Source organism: Dromaius novaehollandiae, chromosome 1, assembly GCF_036370855.1.
Source record: "Dromaius novaehollandiae isolate bDroNov1 chromosome 1, bDroNov1.hap1, whole genome shotgun sequence".
Lineage (NCBI taxonomy): Eukaryota > Metazoa > Chordata > Aves > Casuariiformes > Dromaiidae > Dromaius > Dromaius novaehollandiae.
Genome location: NC_088098.1, coordinates 99,402,913 through 99,424,651, shown reverse-complemented (window position 1 = coordinate 99,424,651; position 21,739 = coordinate 99,402,913). Strand labels below are relative to the sequence as shown.

Below are 21,739 nucleotides of genomic sequence, written 5' to 3'. Positions count from 1 at the left end.
TGCAGATGGCAAATATTCAGAGAAAACAAACTACTGTCAATGAATTCTCAAGGAAAGTTTCTACTCACCGGTAGAGTATCTTATTTTTTATTGGCATCAGAGAGTCATAAATGGTTAGCGAGTCAGTGATGCAGTTATCAGCTTCAATCTGAAGGGATACTATTGAAAGACGAATAAGATGGCCCACTAACGCGATCAGTTTAAAATAGCAGATTGTTCCCCCTGAAGCAGCAGGAACATCCAGAGGAAAGCGCTCATGTAGGCGATCAGCATACAGATCATACATACAATTTGGTCCTGTGGAAATATCATGTTTTCAACACTGGAAACCTGCTCTGAAACTGCTAAATCCACGTGAAGTACAAACAAACAAACAAACAAACAAAAAAACCCTAAAAGTCATGTTCAACTAAAGCAATATATGAAAGCATATCTAAACATAAAAATAGCCTATTTATCCCACTTGCTGTTTTCATCTTAATTAGTTACATGTCTGTGGTCAAGAAAAAGTCTATTCAGAAAAATACAGAGGATGGCACACTACTGTAAATAAATAGTTGTAGGGATATTTGCACTAAAACACTGCCATTTTGTAGAACAGTTATTTGCAGTGCACAAAGCTCTGTGGAGCCCGGAGGATAAACAACTTAAATCAAACAATTGCTCCCTGGGCAGGAATCACCAGTCAGGGCAGAAATCAACTGCTCTCCCTATGGATATTAGGATGCGTATTAAAAACAAACAAAAAACAAACAACCCCCCCCCACACACACACATAACTTAAAATAATACAAAAGTGCAGCTTAATTTTTAAAGTATTATTCAAATGTTCAGCTCCTTGATGTTTTAGGAAAAATAAGCTGTAAATGCTGCCATTAAATTGAGAGAAAAAAATCATTAAGGTTAGAAGGGACACTAGGACATTTCTTGTCCAACCTCCTGCTCAGAACAAGGTCAAAATGAATTAAGACCCGGTTACTTAGGACTTTATCCTATCAAGTCTTGAAAATTTGCAGCATTAGAAGTCACTGTTAGAAATGGAAGTCCTATGAAATATTTGCAATACAGGTGAGCCAACACAACATAGCTTTCTTTTTATTTCTGTTTTTTTTTTTTTAATAAACCCATGTCATAATTTAGACCAGAATCACCAGAAAATTACCCTACTTGCAGCCAACTTTCCAATTAAGCTGTAACCATTATGGCTTTCAAGTCAGATATGTTGAGGTCTTTGTTTCAATTCAATATTGCAGTTTCCATTCAGCAAAAAGCTTAGGGATTTTTTTTGTTTGGTCATACCTAAAACTCTTAATATAGCTTTTTGAAAGGCTAGAAGGAGCAAAAATGCAAACTAGGGAGAATAAGACCCAAAGTAAATATTTGCATGAATCTCTGCCAATTAAAAAGACAAGTCTCTGAAATAGCTACAATCATGGAACATCAGTTAGAGCACTGCAAAAGTTCCCTGTCGATTGTTGACTCAGATTAAACGCTGGCCTCTTTACTAGTAGATAATCAAGACGGGAAGTGGCAGGCTTTGTCTGGCTTCCACTTCTAATTTACAGTCTTGAAACTAATGGTATGAATGTTTCTGAACAATTTTGTAAGGGTCACACACCGTTCAAGTGAATTACAGTTATGACTATTTCAAGCTTTAGTTGAGCCATAGTTCTTCCTTCTTTTCTTATCTCTTCCCAATAACATTCTTTTCATAATAGTCATTTGTGCTTATTTACTTACCCCTAACAAAGTCAGACTTGCTCATAAAGAAGCTCTTTAGAGTTAAGTGGCTACAATAATTTCTACTAAATGCTTAATAATGTGACTAGCTCACTGCTAGTGAGGAGCATGGTGCAGAGAATTAAGAGCCAGCTCTGGAACTGAAGGCAATGCAAGCATACCAGTTTGAAACCAAAGCTGGGTACAGTCTTTACCCAAACCAGTCCTGCCTAGCCACACACCATGGCAATGCAAGTCACTAGTGTCAGCTGAATCAGCACAAGTCCCTCTTCTAATCCATCCTTCATTAAATCTGCATGCCAGTGCTGTGTCTGAACTAATCAACTAGATGAGTCTTCATGCCAAAGTAACTCCACTGCTCTCAAAATACAACTTCAAGATGCACCTTCCATGTATGCTGCTGCATTAGCACTTGCATCTCTGCACTATGTTCTGTAGCCTGAAGCTGTAGCCTGAGACACTGAAGGGAACTCAGCCTGAGTCAGAAAATGAAATTGCACCAATATAAGGCTTTAAATCCTTCAGCAATCCATGTTGGTGTTCCCCTGCAACCCCATCACATACCAACGTTATGCTTCTTTTATATACCAGTCCGACTGCACTCAACTACATCGTAAGTCTCTGAAAGACATCTAGAATGTAGCATGTCATTCGTATCCCTTTGTGTGAAAAGCAGATCATATAAGTCCTAAAAAAGCCCTTAGCATCAATATTTGTGCTACACTCTTCCACTTATTTTCTTCTCCTTTAGGGAATACATTCTGGAATAAATTGAAGCATGAGCTCTGACTGTAATAATTCCTCTGCCCTAAAATACTGAAATAACTGAAATTAGCCAAAACAACTCTGTGAGCAATCACCAATGCACACAATTATTTTATATAATTAAAATGCCTGTAAAGAGATGTGACAAAGGCCAATAATGCTATGTTTTGCAGTTAAATTCAAGAAAGGTTTTGAATAAATGATTGTTTTAGCAAACAAGTTGAATTTTGAGAAATTATGGGCTGATATCAATCTAGGCATTGTAATGCATGGCCCAGGGTCTGTGACCCAAAGTCCAGCTGTGGACAGCACAGCTATGAGACCTTGGCTTGGGTGCACTGAGAAAAGCAGTTGTTGAAGTCTGAGAAATTATGTAAGCTACAACCATGCAAGATAACAGAAGCAGAAAACACTGACAGAAACTTAATTGTTGAAATAGTAAAAATTAGTGTCTCATAAAAGGAAAACATAGACCTGAAAACGTATAAAGCCCTTAAAAAAAAGAGAAGAAGAATTAAAAGATAGCAACTTAGCCAGATGAAAAGTAAGCCTGTTCTAAGGAGCAAGGGAAGCCAACACATCCCTACCTGACTGACAACTGCTGGGCCAGTAGAGACTCATCAGGTTTCTGCATCAAAGGTGATTAGCATATTGATGCTTAGTCTAGTATCTATTCTGTGTTAGTCAACATAATTTTGTTGTACTTTGTTGTGTGTATGTCCTGCTTGTAAAGTCTCTCTGCACACTGCCAAAGACTCCCAGTGGAAAGGTTACAGTATGAAACCAAGCAGGTATTTGAAATGTGTCTCCCGTAAACCTGGCAAAATTCAACTGCTTAGACTACCGTCTCTTATGGAATCCATTCAAAAGCAAAATTCATCCTCCATCTTGGAGAAAAGGGAAGAGGAAAAAGGACAGACCTAAGCATTGCTGTTGTTGAGGGTAAATGCCAATAAATGGACTTCAATTCAATACTATCCAAATTAGATGTAGTTACTTACTTTCCCTTCAACAGAAGGAATTGCAAACAGAGGACTGACTTGGTTTATTTCCCAGGTACATTTGCAAAGTTTCAGTCAAAATTAATGCAAACAGTTTCTATATTTGTCACATGCAAGACCCCTGATCAGGGCATAAATGCTAAGGCTGAATTTAACCCGCTTAAATTAACACTGAGCAGTATCTTTGAGCCTAAGATATGAACTACCAGCTTCCTTCTCCACCTCTCCTCTTCCAGGAAGCTTCCAAGAATGGCTAATTACCTGTTCCCGTTGTTGACCAGTAATCTGATCGAAGACCAGCTGCATAGAAAAAGAGAGCTCTGTAAGTCTTCTCATTTGCACAAAATCCAGAATCTGGAGTTGAATTCAATCACACTTGTTTCAATGAAATGCTAAACATGCAGAACAGAACAGCTGTCTCAAAGAGGGAGGCTGCCAAAGCCCCCTCAATCTCTGCAAATTCTGGGAGCAGCTTTGGAGCAGTCATGTCATAGGCAGAATCTCAATGCCTGAGGCAAGAAGAGACTGCATGTGAACTGAGCAAATTCAACTGAAGGTGAGAGAGAGAGAGCACACGAGCAAGAGACAGCATGCACAGGCCTGAGCAAGCGGGCGCGCGCAAATGAGAGAGATGCCCAGGAGGTCATTTCCTCATTCATTGCCACAAAATCTTTTTCAGCTTTCAGTTAGACTCTCATTTGCATGGAGCTTGTTCTGGCCTTGTTCACAGAGCTGAAAATCATGCCTGATTTTGTAACTAATTGCATTAACCAGGTCCCTGAATACTGCATTGCTGATTTCTTCCTTCTCCAAACAGGAGTGGTACTTAAAAAGAAGTTGTTTAATGAATGGGCAGCTTTATAATACACTTTTTAATCTTTATTAAAGGGGTGACAGGAATCTTATTTTTAATAGAGAGGCTGAAGTTTGATCCCTGTGGAAGCCTTAACCCTTGATCTTTTGATACTTGTAAAGTCAGCTTAACCCAAATCTGACCTGGCTGCAAATGGTCAGGCTTAACTTCTAAATTTGGACATAACCACTCGAAGTATAAGAGCCTTTGCAATCAGGACACTTTGTACCTTAACTTGACCTCCAACTTTTTTTTTTTATTTTTAATTTTTAATTTTTTTTATTATATCTTTAATATCAGAAGCACACAATAGAGATTTTGGTATGTTTATAGAAACTGTTACTCCAAGATAAAAATGTCTCATTAACAAAGTATTTCCTGAAGGATATGGGCATGTCCTAATACTGACCACTTAGCACAATGGAGTCCATGTCAACTGCAAGGCCCTGAAGACTTCCCACTGAGGTCCGGTTGATGATACTTGTCTGAATGGAGTCCTTTAAAATGGCAGCCACACAGTCCTCACAGAGCACTTGACCTTTCGCCTGTGGTACTACAAACACGATCCAGAAATGAATAAGAAGGCCTCCATTGTTGTTGTTACTGAAATAAAGAGGTCCAATAGCTTGCTGTCATGGTGAAGGTTTTATCAAGGCAGAACTCTTAACACAAGCTTCTGAAGTAGAAATTTAGAAGACTATGGTTCATTTTACATCTTGCCATGTTTTCACACACTGAACATATTTGCTTTCCTAAAAAAAAAAAAACCCTAAGTCTCCAATTAGAAATCTTCTCTAGAATGATTTCCTGAGGGCTCCTGACTTTGGAGGTCTATGGAAATCATCACACCTACTTGAATTTGAACTGGATTTTCTCCTAAACAACATAACAAAAATGAAAGAACAATCATATCCAGTGATGGAGTACTCTGTATCTCTGTGCAGCTCTCCCTGTATTGTGCAGTGCACTGTACTGTGCGGTGTGCCAAAACTGCTGCCTACACTATTTAGAAAAGCATTAGAGGCTCCATATTGTCACCCCAGTCTCTGTCTTCCCTCCTGGTGAGGAGGAAGATCTTTAAAATTCAGTGTACCCTGGAAACTCATATTCCAAAACTGTATTGATTCAGGACGATTCAACAGTATCAACCATATAAAACCTCTGGCATTAATTGTATATTTAATATTAAAGTGTACCTTACAGGAATATGGAGACTTTTCCCTTCTACTACGCAAAGAGCTCTGTCAGTACAAAATAGTTTTATATCAATGTATATTATTTATAAAATATGCACAACTCTAATACAGAGTTGTGCTCTAATGGAGGCCAAACTTCTGTGTATTGATGATCTAGCAGCCAAACTATCACCAAACTCTTTAGGGACATTATTTCATTTTTCCTTAAACCATATTCCTGACAGATTAAGAACTGCGTATATGACTCAAGTTTGCCCTTACTTGCATGAAATGAATCGGTACAGGTTATAAATGGATTTTGCTATCACAAGTGCATAGCAAAGAGATTAAATCACAACAACCAAAAATAGGCTTCTCTTGTAGCTCATTGCATTATATAATATCCAACAAAAATACCAACACATTAACCACAGTTTTACCTGACTTCCGAAACAGTGGACTGCTTATAAAATTTGGAGAAAGCAGAGGTTGTGTAAACCAAGTTCATCTGAAAGAGAAAGTATTAAGCTGGTGAAGATTTAGCATTTGTCCAAAACAACCAGATCTAGAGGTGTTACATGCCTAAGTTCTCCCGGGAACATCATCTTTTCTATAAGGATTATGAAATTGCACAGGTTTCCAAACATACGGTAACCAATCCAGTCAAAGCAGCAAACATGGACAGATCAGCTCTTCAGAGCACCCATAGTGAGTCCAGTATTCCCAAGAAGCATCAGATCTTCTGCACAAAACCAGCTGACATGTACAGCAACGTTTCTCATAAATGAGTGAGTTTGAAAAGCATGCACATTCTTTGCCCAGGAAATCTGACACACAGAGAGCTTCTCCTTCCTGAAGCTGAAGCTTTATGGCCATTCTTCAGGAAATGAGCACATTCTTGTAATGCTGTGTGTTCTCCAGCTGCAGTAAGGATGCAGTTAAAGGTATTCAGCAGAGTATCTTCACAGAATGACAGAGTAATTGAGGTGGTAAGGGACCTCTGGAGATACCTAGTTGGACCCCACCCCTGCTCAGAGCAAGGTCAAGTAGAGCAGGTTGCCCAGGACTGTATCCAGTTGGGTTTTGAATATCTCTAAGGATGCAGACTTTACAGTCTCTCTGGGCAACCTGTTCCAGTGTTTGACAGTCCTCACAGTAGCAAAGTTTTTTCAAATGTCTAAATGAAATTTCTTGTGTTTCAATTCAATTTGTGCCCATTTTCTTCACTAATAGCTCAGCATTAACATATTTCTTACTAACACAGTGTAAAGTATGTGGAGAAGGAAAAAAATCTGCCTTTCACGCCGGGGACTGCCTTTGAGGAAGGCATGCTCCTGATTCCAACAGTTCCAAAGCCTGATGATAACCCTCATTCCTCGTATACAAAGAGGCACACTGCTAAAGCCACAAGGTGGCATGTACCTCAAGCTGTTCAGACGCCATCCTGCTGCTTAATAGTTGAAATCAATGCCAAAGTGACTGTAACAGATTCTTTTGAAGGAATGGCCATAAAATCACAGTAAGAATCACATTAACATTAATCCCAATTTTCTAGTGTTTGACGCACAAAGTCCAAACAATTATTTTGAAGGCCTAAATAAAATGAGTGGACCTCAGCGTTTCTCCAGATTAGGCTACAAGGGGTTTTACCTGTTACCATTGCTATCAAAGGAAAAAGGAGGCTATCTCGAGAGGTTCTTCCACTATCACTCTGTGGGTCTATAAAGGAGAAGCCATGAAAAAAAGGGCGAGAAAACAAACAAACAAACAAACAAAAAAACCACACTAGTGATTTTGGCCAGTAGTCAAGTCATCAAGAAGCACAGGCTCAGCGATACAAAAATCTGTTGGTGAGTTTGGGCAAAGATTACAGCCAGAAAAACATTTCTGAGTTTTATTTGGGTAGGAGGTGGTGACACTGGCAGTGCTGGCAATTCACTTCTGTTGACTGTCATCTCTCTCTCTCCATTATGTGCCGCAACCACAAGATGCTCTGAGGCAAGAGCAAGACACAGGCACAAAGATCACAGCTGGTTAGAGCTGCTCCCCATCAAAACAGTGGAGTTGGTATGCTATTATGGGGTAGAGGAAGACACTTCACGCACTGCTGCACCCCTTCCTGAAAGCACTGCAGTGTTTAACATGGGAGGAAGACCAAACTGCCTGTTTTCAAATGTTTTGGGTCAAGTCTTTTGGGGGGGGGGAGGGGGGGAATTCATTCCTTTTATCAAAGATTGAGCTGGAAAACACAAGCATGAATTCAAATTATAAGATGACAAAAACTTAGCAATTATTCAAAAATCTTTTGATTGCATCTGATCCATTTCTTCATGTTAGGCAGTTTTGTCACAATTGCTATAACCCTTATGTGGACAATGCTGCATTTCCTGACATTAATGATTTTTCTTCCCCACACCAAATGCCTTTAAAGTCAAATTTCTTCTTGACCAAGATTCTCTCCTCTCTCTTCCCTGTGTAAAGCAACCTTAGCGGCCTACAAGAGAGTACTGTTTCTGCTATGACTGACTGGTATTTGGGAAGAATAAAGGCCTTTAGATTATCTGGCATCAGATATAAATGTAAATGTGTTCAAGAACTCTGTAGTAATTACAGATGCTGTAAGGCAGAAGACTGGCAGCAGGTACCAGTTTGAATGCAATATATTTCATCAGTTTACAATCTCAGAAGTGGCAATTAAGTTTTGAAGGGCTTTTGTAGGGTTCTATTCACATACCCTGAATTTGGGGGGGGGAGGTGGCAGGGAATTTTTTTTTTTTTTTTTTTTTTTTAAGATATCAAACAGACCTTTCCCAAATTTAGTTTGTAATTAACAAGCTAAAAGCAGCTAGTCCCTTCCTGCCTTCAGGTACTCACCCTTTGCATACAGTCTTCTAGAGAAACAAAGACATCTAACACCACAACAAGGCGCACCACAAGGCTTCTCCTCAATGCCACCCAAAAGTGAAAGCTGCACCTCCTGTTCACAGGTCTGAACATTTTGCTAGCCGGGCAACCCACTCATCTTACCACTTGCTGCACATTCTGTGCCATGGAGAGAAATTCTTTTGACTCCTTCTGCCTGTATTCTGGAAGAAATTCTATGTTGGCAACACGAAACAGTCCAACAAAATACAATGCATCTTTGTTTTCTGCCTGAACTGCAAGAAACAAAGACCACAGTTAGCGTCCAGTTATTTTTTAAAAATAACAATAAAGTGCTTTTACTGATCTAATTCCAAATCAAATTGACCTATTCAGCCTTACAGTGGAGAGGATTCTACCAAACGAACACTATATTTTCATAGCTAAACTGTTCTAGACAAGTACCACACTATGAAGACTAATTGAGCACCTGCAACTCCACACACAAGAAAAGATACCACTGTACAAATGAAGTAGCAAAATGAAGGCAATATCCATATCCAGATGCTGGAGTATCCCTAAGGAGTCTTATACAATATTAGCCTCAGGGGCCTGAACATAGCTTTTCCTGCCTGTTTAGGCACATGAAGTAGGAAGGAAATGGTCCACAGAGATGATAATCCTGTCCAGTGTTTTTACAGATCTTGTCTTCTACATTTTGCTCCCTGAAACCTTTCAGCTTCTTTACATCTATTCTGTGTGAGAGGCAAATGGCTTGCATGGCCTTTATTCAGCCAAGAAATACAGTGGGAGTCAGAATTTCTAAGGAATCAAGTTCATGGGAGCTGTCAAGCCTGCACGATTAGCTAGCACACGTAAAGAATGCTTTGCATAACCCATTAAAAAAAGACACGCTTCCTACAGTAAGCAGCTGTGCCTTCTTTTGTAATTGCTTGTTAATCCAACCTTCTGATACAAGTCCTAACAAAGACAGTCAAAAGTCCTCCAGGTCTCCTTTAAATAAGATGCATGCTTATTTTAGAAAAAGCCGTCAGGACAAGTGAGATCCTAAAAATAACTGAGAGTGTTGTTGCAGATAGTGATTGGCTTAAGCTTTCAGTAACTCACCAATGAAAAGCCACAATAAAGTCCAGGTTATAATGCCTAAAATGAATAGAACAAGGGTAAAAAGAATGATTTTGTTTTGAAAATTCCACACTGGCTTCTCTTCTTTGTTCAATTTCAATTTGCCGTGTTTTTTCCTTGCCAGAATCCTCTTTGCCAATCTATCTTCTCCAGTTATCATTTGGACCGAGATGTTAGATGCCTAAAATAAGGTGAAAGACATGAAGCTGTATGGAACATACAAACAGCAATTTCAAACAGCACCTGGCTGACCAGCAACTATAGCAGATTCCCACACGCATTCATTTGTTACTGCACAAACCACAGCTCCATTAATAATAGTTGTGTGAAACTCCAGTCAAGAAGCAGGATCTTGTTCTTCCAGAGAGAACAGCAGACATAACACAGATACAAGCCCTATTGCCTAAGGTTTATTGCATAGGGACAGAAGAACACAATGTACCCTAAAACAATGGCTCACCATGTAACTGATACCCAGCATTAACCATCTAAATGGGTGCTGATCTCCATGCACATTCCTCATTAGCATGAGGTATATTAGCCCTCTTTAGTCTAAAGGGCAGGTAACCTTGAATTACCTTTCATTGTCTGTGGCTGAGACGTACACACAGACAAGTACTGCAGAAGAGCAGCTTTTCACCAGCAGCTTGATAATACAACTTAGCAAGGAGTCTCACAACCCAAATAGTTGCTACACATACGCAAGCTCAGTGCAGGCGCAGGCACATGTTCATCCTTCGTTTGAAGTGGGAACTGAGCTAACCCATTACTCAAATAGTTAATACTTTTTCCAATACTGTGGCCTTTTCTTTTTCTGCTAGGTACCTGGAGGGCAGGCATATACACAGTACCCTTGCTCCCTCCCAGTCCAGGGTCAAAATGTCATTGCCATTCCAAAAAAAAAGCCACTTTCTTTTCAGACCAAAACCTATCCCAGTACAAATGGCCTCAACCCATTCATCCCTCCAAAGACATCTCAGCCTCCGTTCAGGATGAGGAGCAATAAGTACGGACAACCTCCTTCTCTGTGTCCAGCTCCTTTTGAGAAGTGCTTTCCAGCAAACGGGAGGATACAGCACAGTTCTTGCTATGATGGGATCCTGGACAGGGTTATCCAGCCTGGTTATGTGACTCCTTAGCGGAAGCCCAGATTATCTGAAACTACATACAAAATACTTCCTATCTTAACCAGGTCCAAAAGACTGACCAGTGTGGCCATCATCTACAAGAACAGTTTTTACTTCCTACGAGTATTGTATCTATGTACAGTTTGGCCAATCCTGCAGCAGGAACTGAGGAAGTTAACAAGCATACAAGTATTTAAGCATACAAGTAATGCCTATCAATAGCTATATGCACAGCAAGAGCTGCCTGGAAGAATCCTGAGGACTTTATGAAATTTTTATCTAGAGAGCTCTTGTAACAGTTAGTCAAATGCTTTGTTGCGAGGCCACCTAGTAGGTCAATCACCTTTTCTTAAGCCAATTTATTGCCATCACCCATGCATAGGCTATGGGGAGTTCCAGAGAATTAATGATCAAGTGCACTGGGTATGAACACAGACATAGCCCCGATACCTAGCTACATCACAATTATAACTATGGACAAGATAAATTTCATTCTTATATCACAACTATAATTTAAATGTGATAATCTTGCCACATCTATGAGGAAGATTCAGGAAAGATATTCCAACAAACATCATGATGCTAGCAAGAGGAAAGCTCTGCAAGAGGCTGTCTGGGGAAGTAGTGGGGTCTCCATGGCTGGGGGTATTGACAAACACCAGTTAGCAAGCAGCAGCAGTAAATCTTTAGTGGAAAACACCTCTGTTGAAGCATAAAACAGACTTTGGGACAGAACGCTCTGGCTCAAGACTTCATATGAAGATGAAACTGAATTTCACCACCATAAGGATAAGGAAAAAAACTCTTTATTGGTTTTGATCTTCATCCTTGGAGTAGTTCTATACATCTTAAGGGCATTTTCAGAGTGGATCTCTCTACTCTCACAGCTGATTTTATGCCACTGTAGGGCTGGGACCTAGCTCAGAGGTACATCAGCTCTTAGTGGTGCAAATCAAGAATCTCTGGCCATGCCTACTGATAGTCAGTGAATTGCTTACTCATGGTGCAGAAAGCCTCATTCTGCTGAGGGACTGACCCCCATCACATCATCCATCCCCTTCATTGCCCACACAGAAATACACCAAAGTAGTTCAGAAACAAACCAGATCAGGTGCCTATACAATAGCACAGGCCTTGACTTGGGCAGATCTGATTGTTCCTAATGCTCAGTAGACCTCATTATCATCTGTAGAGCTACAAGGGAAAAGCAGCACAGAGGAAGGCTGCAACAAGCTGCCAGGCTGTTTGCCATCATTTCATTCCTTGGAACCTCATGGAAGGTACACCACAAGAGCATATGGCCCATAGTAGACTAAAAGTGTGTGAGCATGAGACTCATTTTTCATCCTTACTAACTATATTTCACTGAAGGAGGAAAAAAGACTCCAAATATCAGAAGGTATCCAGTTAAGAACTGCACTCTGAATTAGCAATGTGGGATGCTAAGTTCAGTTCAGTGGCTGCAGACAGCACGTGCCTTTGAAGCTTGACTCCCAGGCCAGGTGTAACTACTAGTCATTGGTGAAAGCAGTCTCTAGAAGATTGTCTAGTCTACAAGAGATTGTTTCCTTTTGCCTTGCACTAGTGGAACCATATCTGAAGTATTATGTTCAGTTTTCAGCCCATCAGTACAACAGAGATGTTGATAAGCTGGAGCAATTCCAGGGGAAGGCCAACTAAGATCATCAGGGGTTGGAGCACACGATGTATGGAGAAAGGCTGAGAGCACGAGACTGTTTATGGAGAGAATGGGGGTGGGAAGAAGGGTGGAGAAGGGTGTCTGTGTGTGTTTTGCAAGTTAAGTATAGACTCCCACTACCTGAAGGGGGTTATAGAGAAGACAGAGCAGGACTTGTCTCAGTGACGCACAGTGAAGAGACAGCCACAAGAGCCATGTATTGCAGCAAGGGAAATTCCAGCTGGACATAAGGAAAAAGTGTTTCATCATGAGGGTGTCCATACTGTGGATCAGGGGCCCAGAGAGGTCAGGAAACCTCCATCCCTGGAGATATTTGAAACTCAATAGAACAAGGATGTGAGCAATCTGCTCTTGCTTTGATGTTAGTCCTGCCCTGAGCAGGGGGATGGTAGATCACCTTCAGGGGTCCCTTCCAACTGGAAGTTTTATATGATTCTCTGCTATAACTCCCTTACAATGCTTCATAGATAGAACATCTACAACTATCATAAATATCCCTCACCAGGACAGTAGTCAAATACAATGGCTTTGACTTCTGAGCTGAGGACGTTCAAAGATGACCAAAAAAAAAAAAAGAGAAAATGTTTAATACTAAAGTAATGACTAGGTTAGTACAGAGCACTTTACTGCTTCCACAAACAAACGTGAAGATAGAAGTCTGGAGTCTTCCAGATGACTATCTGTATCAAGGTAATTAACAGCAATTGTTTCACATGTTCTCGAAAAGGGACTGGATTTGGTTGTCTTCCATATTTTTTAAATACCTTATTGAGTAGGATTCTCTGTAAGAATGAAAACCAAATTGTCTATTTGCTTATTTAAAGCACTGATCTATCATGTAAAGTTCCTTGAAACTCTCACATGTTCACTGGGACAGCATGAGAGAGCTCAATGAATGCTCAGTTCTGACATCTGAAATTTGAGCCATTTTATGGACTCACTGGGAACTCTTTCATCAAGATTCCCCCCAAGAATAACTTCTATTTAAGTTTGTCCATGCCATTTCTGTTTATAGCTGTAGACCTAACCAGACAGAATTATCCTTAAAAATTAGACAGAGAGTTGCTGTCAAGGATGAATAAAAGCTGCTCAGGCCTGACGTTGCTGGAATGTACATATGCACTCAGAGCAGTCAACATCTTCATTGTATCTACTGTAATCATAATTTTTTTTAAATGCACTTCATGCATCAAGGCTTGTGTTGCAAGTCTCTCTTTTACGCAGGATTCATAAAAGCACCTATTGCTATACTCTAGATTTTCAGTATATCCTTAAGTTAAATGAGTTTACCATAAACACTTTATAGCAAGGAAAACAATGGCAACGTTAAGTTGTTCCCTAAGTATGGATGGCAATTCTTAACTCAGCTTTCTTTTGCTGCAGCTCAGTTTCTGTATTCTAGAATTGGTTTCCAGCTTGCAATTCGTGTATCAAAATACACTAAATTATTCAATCACTTTTTGTTGTGTTAATCCTCATGCAGTAGTCCCCCTCTGTATCTCCTCAGGAAAAAGAAAAACAGAGATGTTGCCTTTCTTGCCTAGAAATTGATTTCTTATTGGAAAAGCAGTGTCATGACACCAGAAAAAACTTTTATATCGCCACACTGACATTCCCATTATTTCAGTTGTCTATAAATACATGTTACTAGCAATCTGAAGATGCACAAAAACACACTGACAGTTTCAGATTTAATTATAAAACTGACAAAGTTATAACAAAGCTAGCTGGGATATCAAGTTTAATACTTGACTTAGCAGATCATAACTGATCTGATAGCGTCAAGAAGTACATGAAATTAAGAATGCTTAAGTCAACTACTTACACTTAGTTCATCTTCAGGTTTGGCTGCTGGGCAGTCATTTTTTTCATCCATTCTAGCAGGATTTGTTTTATTGTTTATCCCAGATGAGAAAGAGTTGTGCACCTTTTTCTAGGCACTACCACCACTTCTTTCCAAAGATAGTCAACAGCAATGTCCAGGACCAAAAGAGGCATCAATTTACTTTGATGAGTTTCCAATTGTAATTTCATCTGCCCCGTTACTCATTTGTGAATATTAGATGGGTGCTATCAAGTAACTTCAGGTTTCAAAGTCAGACCACATAAGAAAAGGCTTTTCATGGTCTTAAGCTGGAATAGACTCCAACTTGTTAACGCACCAAATCACAGTGCTAAAATCTATTCACCAGCAAAACTTAACAAGATTAATCACCACAAACAAGAAAAGTAGCAAGTAAAAAATAAATGTGCTAGCAAAATCATACAACTAAAAAAAAAAAAAAAAAAAACCCAAACCTAAGTACCTTAGGTAAAGGTGCTGCAAGTAATGGATAGTCATTGCAAACAAAGAAAGCATTCCAACTCCTTTCCAGAACTATATAAAGTACCTTTTGAACACCCTAATTTAGTTATTCTACTGTAACCTAGAAGGAAACTGCTCCACAACACACATTTTGTATTATTAAAATAGAGCAGGCTCCAAACTGAGACAGTGAAACTCAACAAATGCTCCTTTTTGTAATCAGATCCAGGAAGTCACCTGTGTCATAACAGTCCCATCCTATCTTCTTTGGTAATTAAATATTTATAGTGGATGTAAAACTGTACTTCCCCCAATGGATGCTAACTATAGAGTTGCCTCTACTGTTAAGTGATTAGCAATCTCATTGCCTTCCTTAGGTCAAGTTCAGAAACACACTGCAGAAATATATTTTTTAATCAAAAAGCTAGTATGTGTATACATATATATACACACATGTATGTACACACACACTCTGAATTTATCTTCAGAGACATTAAGCCTAGACTAAGAATCATAGAAAATTTAGCACTGCAGTAGTGAAGAGGTACAGGACAGAAGAGACAGAGTCAGATCTCATAACAGACAGGCTTCAGGTAAGACCTATGCTCTGTAGGTATAACCAGCAATATATGACTTCAGACATAGTGCAAGAAATCCTATAGTTATATAATGTGCTTGTAAAGTAAGAAATTTCTTGTCTGTATGTCAGTCTTGTGTTTCAGGGCATAAGCCAAATATTTATTGGTCATCTGTTGTTATTTCTGCTAGAACTGTGATGTAGTTTATACATATAAAGTGACAGCTTAAGCTCTTGGCATTATTAATGCTTTCGTAACATAGGGAAATCTACCAACTTATTCCATATTACTATATATAATTGCTTCCAACTCCCACTTCCTGAGATTTACTTCAATTTAAATAACTTTGCCAGGACTACTGGGGTCTCTCAAAGTATTTATGTAATTCCCAAAAGCCTTTCTCAAAACCGCGCACAGGCAATTACTGCCATACAAAAGGCATTTCAAAAATTTGTCCAACAGATTAATACAGCATTGTGTATAAAACATATTTTCCCTTTGTCAGTTTTGAAGTTTTGTGTGTTTATTCAGTGAGTCCTTTATGCACTGGAGAAACACGTCTCCAAATTTCATTTCTTTTAAGCAGTTTTACTTCATGTATTTCTGCCCAAGAAGATAAAAATAACCATGGCACTTGTTAAAGTAGCAACAAAGGTCAATCAAAAGCTATAGGGCTAAACATGTTTTATGCCTGGTAATAGGACTGTATACCGTGTTCTCTGGATTACACAGAAAGGTTGAGGTTGAAGTTATTTCTATTCCTTAATTCAGGTAAATAACATTATGTGCCTATCACATTCTACCTTAATGTAGGTCTGGGTCACTTTCAGTACATGTGAAATAAATAGGTGAAGCAGCAGGTAGAATTCATCCCTAAGCATGTCTAATTGATTGTTATAATATCTCATACTTACTTCCCCCTCTTCTTTAAAAAAAAAAAGAAAAAATCAAAATTAGGGTATTAGGGTTTGGGGTTATTCAAGACAAGTGCATGCTCCTTCAAAGTGAAGTGAATAATAAAGAAGCTGGCAAACAGAAATAAGACATAAAGTACATTAGAAGTAAAATTATCTTATGAAAGTGAGCTTCGCTGCTTCCTTTTATTAAAATATACAGGGATTTACATATGCATTTTCTTCTATCTCATTAATTGCACATTTTCTATATAAGAAAGTCTGAAGGCTTGGAAAAAAGTCTCAACCCAAACCATAGGTTAATTCTCGGTTTCACCTGATGGACACCAGTGATCATCAGCTTGAAAGGTTAATATAAGCCAACTATTCTGTTTCTGAGCTTTGTGGAGAAACCTGCTTTCATGTGGATCCTCCTGAAAGGACTTTTGACTGAGCCATTACTTTACATACATGAACTGCTATTAAGCAGCTTCATTTTATCTCCTGCAAGTAACACATATCAAAACACTTCTGTTAACTCAGTCTGACTTAATTCAACATAATACGTACTTCTGAAACTAATCAATTCATTATGTTGAACATATCCTATTCTTTTCCCCTTGTTATGGTTCCCAGACCAGTTCCACCCCCAATGCTTTCCTACCACTCCAGAACCGACTGTCATGAATCACCAACTTCTCAGTTTGCCAAGAATGTTGTTTCATTCACATCATTCTCTCTCAGGGCTGTGGCTTCCTCCCATGCATTTGTTAGGCAGCCTGGCTTTCTGGTTCCCCTCCCCAAGACTTCACACAACTAGGGACAGCTCCTTAGTTTGGTCTGTGGCCTCCCGTCCACCAAGTCACTGATTAAGGAAAAGGCTGCAGCGGTGCTCAGCAGCAGATCTGCATGACAGCCTCAAGCCACAGCTGAGATGTATTACATGGATTTCATGGTGGAAGCAATTCAGCTCCTGAGGATAAAAAGCTTGTCTTGCACTGCATAAGCCTACTGCTTTGCTGGAATGCATAGAGTTTCATCTTACCTATCTCAAACTGTCTAGAATTTAGGTATATAAATCCAAATTCATTTTCTAGACTCAGTCTATAGTCAATGGAGGAGGAGAAGCACTCAATATATAGGAGATGAATCTCTTTCACCATTGGCTATAGATAGAAGACAGGCAATTATCTTAAACAAACTTGTCATCTACAAAAATCTTCTCTGGCAGAAATCTTCCTTTTTGGTGCTGACCAAAGCTGTCTTTATGATTTGTTCAGAGGTACAGGTTTCCTTGGTCCTTTAATTAAGAAAAGCCCAGAACCAACTTGCCAGCATCAGCCCACTAACATATCATGGTGCTCCAGAGAATACAAATCTCAGCATGTCATTTTTCTCAAGCTGAACATCAAAAGTGAGTTTTCCTGTATTTCAGGATCTCCCTTTGCTAAGCAGCAATGTCTAACAAGCTGCACAAAGGCATGGAAGGAAGAAGAGTCTATACACAATAAGGTCAATTCTACTAAAACCTGTCTTTGATGACTAAGAATTCTCTTGCATATTGTTTATAAATATTTTTCTTTAACTGAAACTCACTCAGAGCTCTCCATAAAAACACAAGTCTTTATACAACTCAGAAGACTAAACAGGGGTTTAAGTGATGACTTACAACATTTGAAGAGACCTTCACAGAGCTACATCATCCAGTCGATCTTCATCAGAGCTGACACAAAGACTAACACTGTAGAAGTGCACATTTTGTTCTTTGAATAATTTCCTCAAATAACAGTCAAGATTACTTCCAAATGGAGAAGAAAAAGGTTTTGGCTACCCTTTTAAATAACCCAGGTGTATTTGTAATTCAGCTTCATTTTGAGCCTAGAGGAGGCCAAATACCTACAGCTTCTGTGACATCGACTTCTCCATCTGTAAAATGGGAATTGATAAACACGCTCCAGGAATAACTGGTGTGGTATCAGTAGACTGCAAAGATCTCTATACACGTTAGTCATTAACATTTGGGATATATCTCTTCCATCACTGGAGACAAACCTGTCACAGAACAACCATTTCTTTAATATTTTGAAAATTGAAATTGTAAGTGAATTGATATGAGGCTTTTACCAAAGCATGGAAGTGGGTGGCAATTGATTAGCTGCCATAGTAAATTATTAGTAATCAACTGCTAGCTTTTGTTTTAGTTTCAACTTCAAACCTCTTTCTCCTCCCCCACTGAATGAATACCACACTGCTTGCTTTCAAAATCTGTCATCTAGAACTGCAGCTTCAAATCAGTGCTCATACTTATTTTTCTTCTCCTTGAGCACTTAATTTATCATCCTTGACAATGCTTGACTATGCACTAGAGGCCTTTCACGTAACAAAATAGTTTCCAACAGACAAAATCATTTTAGACATTAAAGGCTATTGAACTCTCTTCAAAGATTCAGACGTGAGACATAACGGTTGTTGACAGAGCATACAATCTGAAATGAAGCAGCTGACTGCCTTGCATAGCAGCTTCCCTGAGCACTAACAGAGCTATTTTGCCTAGCCTATGCAGAGTGAGAACATAGCTTAGTTATTTGTATCCCATCAATTTAAATTAAAGCAAAATGGCTAAGCGAGCACATCTTTTGGCACAACATGCATTCATCAGTCTGTGGCATTTTAAGGACAGACAAGCCCAGTTATTCCATCAGTTAATGGTTTTGCACCACTTGTCCTTTATTGGGGCCTTTATTTTACTCTCAATTTCTCTCTTACACATATGGAAATGGACAGCTGCATACGGCACGGAGCAAGGCAAGTGGCCCTGGCACAGCATACACAAATCATTCATACTAGAACAAATACAGCTTGGTAAGACAATCACAGTGCTAGGAAGCCTACTTTAAAAACAAACAAACCAATAGCTAGCCCTGAAGCTAAAGACAGAGCTAGTAGCTAGTACCCCTCACAGGAGTCTAAGTCATGGCAGCATTTTAGTCAAGCAAACACATTTGTAGCTTTTCAGGTGCTGAGATGTGCTGATATGCAAACTCCCACCTATCAGAGTGCTCGTTTGTGTGAATCTGGATAGGTCAGTCCTGAGTGGGGTTTGACAAGCCAAGTCAAAGCACATCTTGCTCACTGGTGAATGCATGTGCGATCTTCCTTGCAAATCACATCCTAATTCGTGCCCTGATCCATCACCTGTTGAAAGAGAACAAAGATGAGTAGTTATTCAAGGTCCTTAAGGCTTCAACATATAATGTCCAAAAGCACAGGCCTGTAAGACTAAGACCCAAAGAAGCTACTATGATTGACAGATAACTCATTCTATATCATCAAATCCTTATTGATAATCCTTATTGTTCTTTATCATCAAATCCTTATTGATAATGATAATCCTTAATTGCCATGTGGAAGGAAAACAGCAGACACCACTCTTCCCATATTTTCAGAGTAGTGAGTTGCCATAGCAGATGCCCAGGTGAAAAGAAGCTACTGTTTAATACAAGTGAACTGAAGATGTACTAGTTGTGTGCTCAGAACTTCAGCATCTCCACGGTGAACACTACACCAAGACCTCCACAATTGTCTTGCCAGCCTAGCCCCAGCATTTGCCACAGTTAAAGTGGAAGTTTCCCCTATAAAATGTCAGCCTAATCTACCTGTCATGCCTTTCCATAGCTGCATTTTCCTTGTAATTAACAGAAAATACCTTTAATGCATTGGGGGGGAGGGGGAGGGAAGAAAAAAGAGGACTAGAAGCTTAACTCTTTATCTTCTGTCTTCCAAAAACCTACCCATGCCTCTTGCTTTCAGTCTTGACTGTTCATCTCATTTTTATTTATCTGATCATTTTCTACTGAGAAGGACAGAATGAAAGAGCCTGAAAAAATTGGAGCTTTTTCTGGCTTCATCATTTCCACCTAAAAGGCTTTCAGCAGGGCTTTCAGGGCACTTGTGTGGTGGCATCATAAGAGGCTCTTGCTGTGGTTTAGCCTTAGGAGCTTGAAACTCAGTGCAGACTCTCTCAATGAGGTTATTTGCTGAGCAGAACCACCTTTTCTCCCCACTCAGGTCTCTGTGTCCTGTTACGTTACCACCCCGGCAGTAACAGACTACAGCAAGCACACTTTAAACTATTGAAGGACAGAACAAACTTACCTTCTTGTTTTGTTTTTAAAGTACATGAAACATCATGAAACAATTACATTATTGGCACTTCCAAGCTTTCAACAAGCTGTTTCATTTAGTTTGGTGAAGTTGGAGCTTTGTTTTCCTCATTCTGGGATATGGGGGCAGCTCCACATACCACCCCCTAGAAGTCACACAGGGGGCCACTGACACTGCTGTGTCCACCAAGAAGTTTGATAAGCAGAGTTCCCAAAAGACATACAGAAGTTAATTGAACGAGTGAAAAACATACTTAACAGTGAAGAACACCAGGGGTTAGTCTAGTTAATTTGACAAAGAAAAGGTTAAAAAAAAATTTGTTAGTATTTGAATTATAGAGCTCTGATAATAGCAAGCTTTTCACTCAAAAACAACAACAAAACCCTCCTGACTTCAGAGGCTGCTAGTGTAACTAGATAACTTACAAAGAAAATAAGGTCTTTAAAAAAAAAAATGCACACACATACCAGTCAGGATGACCCACTAGAGGTAGCTGTTAACTATGAATACAACTGATGAAGAATTGCAATGACTTCTGTTCACTGGGTTACATGGTCCCTCGTTCAAATGTTTTTCAGAGATGCCTCTGATGTGCTAACTAGATCATCACAATCCCATGTGATCTTAACATCTCTGAGTGCTTGCAGGCAACACACTCTCAGCTGCAGAGGCAGTAATCTTCAGCAGGGATTCTTAAACCTCACCAGCTTGAACACCTGCTTGTGCTCTTGGGTTGAAGGCAGTGCAGAGGACTATAATAAGAGAATCTGGACTGATGGAAATAAAAAAAGCAAAAGCAAGCCTAAATACAAAGATAGTTACTTAGATCCATGTAACCTATATTTGTTTCTCACCTATCTGCCTCTACACCCTACATTACAGAGGCTGCTGTTTGCATGTTACATAGCATAGCCGAGCTTCAAAGCCTGTGTGTCAAAGGGCTTGGTGCCCACGTGCATAATCTGCATATGAGAGCACACTTACACATTCACTGCTGCATGGCAAAAAGACAAAGCCCATACCAGAAACTATTAATGGCAGGGAGCTACCACCCCCTCAGCTCTGTTGGAGATGTTATCACAAGGCTCTCCCTAAAAATGCAACATAGTTTAAGTAACAGCTCAAGGTTTTAATTAGCTTCTGTGTCTGCTGTGTGAAAATTCAGCAGGGAGAAGCATCCTTTCCAGCCCTTAGATCTCCATACAGCCTAACCTCAAGGTGTTTGTGAACTTTCCACCAGTACTGTCGTGTTACCCAGCCCTGCCAATCCACATCTCTCAGCAAAACTGCTTGAGCCAGTTCTATGGACAAAATTCATAGCTAGGATTTAAATGCATTTTCCACAAGCAGTAGGGACCTACTCCATAGCTTTTCAGGTGAGCAGTCTGATCTCAGCAGGTTCAATGCCTTCAATATTAGAACTGATACATC

The 21,739-nt window shown here is 39.6% G+C and overlaps 1 protein-coding gene across 1 annotated transcript in view; it reads right to left on the bottom strand.

Moving 5' to 3' along the window:
• The window catches only part of TMPRSS7 (transmembrane serine protease 7), a 35,116-nt gene extending 17,809 nt beyond the window's left edge, over positions 1 to 17,307 (bottom strand). Inside the window, 6 exon segments of the mRNA XM_064504719.1 lie at positions 69 to 297; positions 3,768 to 3,806; positions 4,769 to 4,962; positions 5,975 to 6,099; positions 8,562 to 8,692; positions 17,190 to 17,307. Coding sequence (XP_064360789.1) covers positions 69 to 297; positions 3,768 to 3,806; positions 4,769 to 4,962; positions 5,975 to 6,099; positions 8,562 to 8,692; positions 17,190 to 17,307 — 836 coding nt within the window.
• Positions 17,308 to 21,739: the final 4,432 nt, after the last annotated feature.